This window comes from Arachis stenosperma, chromosome 2, assembly GCF_014773155.1.
Source record: "Arachis stenosperma cultivar V10309 chromosome 2, arast.V10309.gnm1.PFL2, whole genome shotgun sequence".
In the NCBI taxonomy this organism is placed as follows: domain Eukaryota; kingdom Viridiplantae; phylum Streptophyta; class Magnoliopsida; order Fabales; family Fabaceae; genus Arachis; species Arachis stenosperma.
Genome location: NC_080378.1, coordinates 26,268,659 through 26,272,501, shown reverse-complemented (window position 1 = coordinate 26,272,501; position 3,843 = coordinate 26,268,659). Strand labels below are relative to the sequence as shown.

At 35.1% G+C, this 3,843-nt stretch overlaps 1 protein-coding gene across 1 annotated transcript; it reads left to right on the top strand.

Annotated features, from left to right (window-relative positions):
• The first annotated feature begins 2,766 nt into the window (after positions 1-2,766).
• Positions 2,767-3,378, top strand: LOC130962732 (uncharacterized). Its single transcript, XM_057888904.1, has 2 exons — positions 2,767-2,875; positions 3,149-3,378. The coding sequence occupies exons 1-2, from the start codon at positions 2,767-2,769 to the stop codon at positions 3,376-3,378; spliced, it is 339 nt and encodes a 112-aa protein (XP_057744887.1).
• The last annotated feature ends 465 nt before the right edge of the window (positions 3,379-3,843 follow it).

The window sequence follows — 3,843 nt, the reverse complement described above, 5'->3', positions numbered from 1 at the left end:
TTAAAATATTGGCACATCCAATATGTTTTCCAATTCATTATGTCACCCGCGGAAAATCTAATACACTAATTTGAATTTTTCTGAGAAACCATTCTTTCTGAATCATCATCCCATAATCCTCGCCTCCATTAATCTCTTTCTATGCATTTGGGTCAGTTTCTTTTTTTTTTCTTGAAAAATTTTGAATGCTCTTGATTTCATTCATTTAAAAACATGTCGTGAATTATTGTTCTACCCTTCTCTTTATTGTAGTCCTTCATCCCTGCCACCATTAATTCAGCCACGGGATCCCACACCACCGTCGGCATTTTCATTCTTCTGTTGCCTAAATTATGGTTTGTCTTCATTGTCCGTGAATTTTTACCATCCAGAAAACTCTCCGTTCCATATATCTCACGCCTCACCTCCTTTACAAAAATATCAAACTCACTAGTGCCAACTATGATGTGAATCTATTCACTAATAACATCAAACACACATGTATTGATTTGAACTCTTCCAAAGTTAAATGATAAGCCTGACTCTGTCACTTCATCACACTGTACTACTTTTTTCCGTTGTCCACCTATCGTTTTGAACGTTTCTACAGGCCACACATGCAGCGACACTCTAAAGCATTCTAGCCAAACTCTTCTTATCTAACTAGGTTCTGATTCTTTCCATCTCCAAACACTATAAAAAATTTGCAGGAGACTATTCATTTTGAAAGTAAAATACAACTCTGCATGCTTCGCGGATCAAAAGTTAATAGTGCCTTATATGCTCCGAGCTCTCAGACTTGAACAACCTGAGACAGATCCTTGCTAACTGCCGTCTTTAACACATTAAATTCTATGGCCGTGGTTGTTCCCTCAACTAGACTCCTTGATAGTCAACCCATATTCGCTTTTGCAACTGTCACTTCAATCTTCTTTGTCCATCCATTCCCGTTTGGGTCCTTAATCGCTGCATTCTTCATCTCCCTTTCTCCATTTGGGTCTTTAACCATTGCATTCCCCGTTGCCACTTTTCCATCTGCATGAGTAACCATATTATTCCTACGTTGAGTCTTCCTATTCTCAACAGCATTCCTTCCTCTTTCTTCATCATGCACCCTTTGTTCCTTCTCCTCCATTGTCCTTCTATACTCAGCCTCTCTCATTGAGATTATCTTGCCTCTTAATCGCATGTGATCCATGTCTGCTATAGCCTTCAGGGTCTCCTTTCATCGCATACCATATAAAGGCAAAAAGATATAGCATACCATTCTTCCTCTTCCAAGAAAGGTATATATCGTTGATTCTTCGTATCCAATTAAATAAGTGAAATAACTCTCATTTCGAGATATCGTCTGATAAATTATTGACAAAAATTGAGGACTTATTTTTCAAGAGATGATACTCTTCTCAATTCCAAACCCTAGAATCCTTTAAATGTTGATATAATTTTCTAATTCTACCTCACTCTGTGATTTTTCCCTCTCTCTCACACACTCTCATTTTTTCATTGTTAAATTTTTAAATTAAAAACCATCTATTAATCTAATTGACTAGTAATAAATGATACTAAACTTTTCATCAGTCATTAAAATATCTAAAAAAAAATAAGTGGTGAAAAATTCGATACTCACCGAGTCATGATTTTTGCTGTGGTCTGTTGTTTTCTTAATATTTAAAATATATCACACTTTAAAAACTTGACGTTTTCCTCACATTTAATGCCATAGGAAAAAAAAGGAGAACATTATAATAATTAGTGGCTCTTTCCACATTATAATCTCTCATAAATATGGGCTAAGTTGTTCATATTTTTACATGAATTCAATAATTTCAATTTTATTTTTTTATGGAACGTAATGAAAGAGCTAGTAAAAAAGTTATTATAGCATCATATATTTATCATCCTAAAAATGGAAGGGTTTATTGTTAGTATATGGCAAACTTCGTTCGGTTATTCTTAATCCTATGATTTTTCTGTTCATGTCCTGCCGTGTGACTGCAACTTAGGCTAAATACTTGATGGCATAATTACGTACATTCACTTGTTAGGTAAAGTATAACATATCAATTCGTGCATATTAAATAACAATTTATTTGCATATTAGAATGTCATGAGTATACTTTTCACATAATATATTTGTGTGTGATATGGTGTCATACTGTCATGTACCGTCCTAGTACCAAAACGTATTGTATTCCGTTCAGTTTATCTCCTCGGTCATAATCAAACTGCTTGTGGAGGTATTCACCGTAATCATCATGGAACTTTATTAGTAGAAATTGATTCTTAAATAGCTATTTTGTTCTGCACTAATAGACAATAGTATTTCCGGGACACACTCCTCTATCCTCTACTTTTAGTTGCTGTCTTCCTAGAATTCACTCTTAACCTGCAAAGAACTTGATGGTTAGCATCTCTCATATCTTTTGCATTTTACTACCCTACTAACGTTATTGTGAACATCAAAGAGGAATTAAAAATTATGGATGGTTTAATAATATAAGATATGTTAAAATAAATAAAATCTAAGTAAAAAATAAAATATAATTACATTAAAATGTAGATTTAAATTCATCATAATAATATAAGAGGTTATCCAAACTATGTCTTATATATATTACTACATTAACCAAATTTAAAGTTAATTATTAATTTATTTATTTTATAATATTTAACTCTGCATATACTACATCTGCAGTACACAGTCAGTCCCAAACCCGGATAAAGGAGGAAGGTTGTGTTAGGTCTTTGACAACCAATATAAAAATTTAGTCGAATCTTTATGACATGTATCAAAGACGTTATTGCGCTAAAGCTATGTCGTTGCCCGGAAGCAACGCGCTGTATGGCTCGCGTACAATGTCAAATGAGCAAGAGCCGCTGCAATGGTGTTCAGGTATAGTGTTAAATGAGCAAGGATTCCTGCATTTTCGTGAACGGATGATGGTAAATACGCTAGTTTACAAAAAAAAGGGTAAAGGTAAAGATCGGAGTGACAAAATGTTGAGATTTGGGACATGGAACATACACACTCTAATAGGAAAATTCATGAAAGTGATGGATACTATGACAAGGAGAAAGATTAACATCATGTGCCTTCAATAAACAAAATCGGTCGGCGTGAAGACTAGGGAGTTAGATACCTTTGGGTTCAAACTTTGGAATACAGAAAAGGTGAAGAATAGAAATGGGTTAGGTATTATCGTGGATAAGCAGTGGAAGAAGGATATAGTGGATGTCAAGAGGGTAGATGATTGGATCATCTCTACCAAACTTGTGGTAGAAGCAGTTACTTTTCGTGTGATTAGTGCCTATGCACCGCAAGTAAGTTCGGACGAGCAACACAAGATAAGGTTTTGGGAGGATCTAGAGAGTTTGGTCCAAGACATTCCTTTGTGATATAAGATTTTCTTAGGAAGAGACTTAAAAAGAGAAATGACTAGGTATGAAAATATTCACGGAGGCCATGGTTTCGGGGTGATCAATATCGAAAGTAAAACTATTTTGGACTTTACACTACAAAAAAAGGGGTTTATGCTCATGATAAAAAAACCGTGACCATAGCTAGTGAAAAGGGTGACCATAGGTCTATTGTAACGGTTTTTGACCTATGGTCACAGTTTTTCCACCATGGCCTATTTTGTCGTGGTCATAAACCTATGGTCACGGTTTTTTTATCTATGGTCACGGTTTCTATGGTCACAATTGTATTGTTCAAATTCTGGCACTTTAGGCCACGGTTTTTTACTGTGACCAAATGTTAATCTATGATCACGTGTAAAAACCATGACCATAGCCTAATCTATGGTACCCCACCTTAAAACGATGACCATAGCCTTATCTATGGTCACGGATTTTACTGTG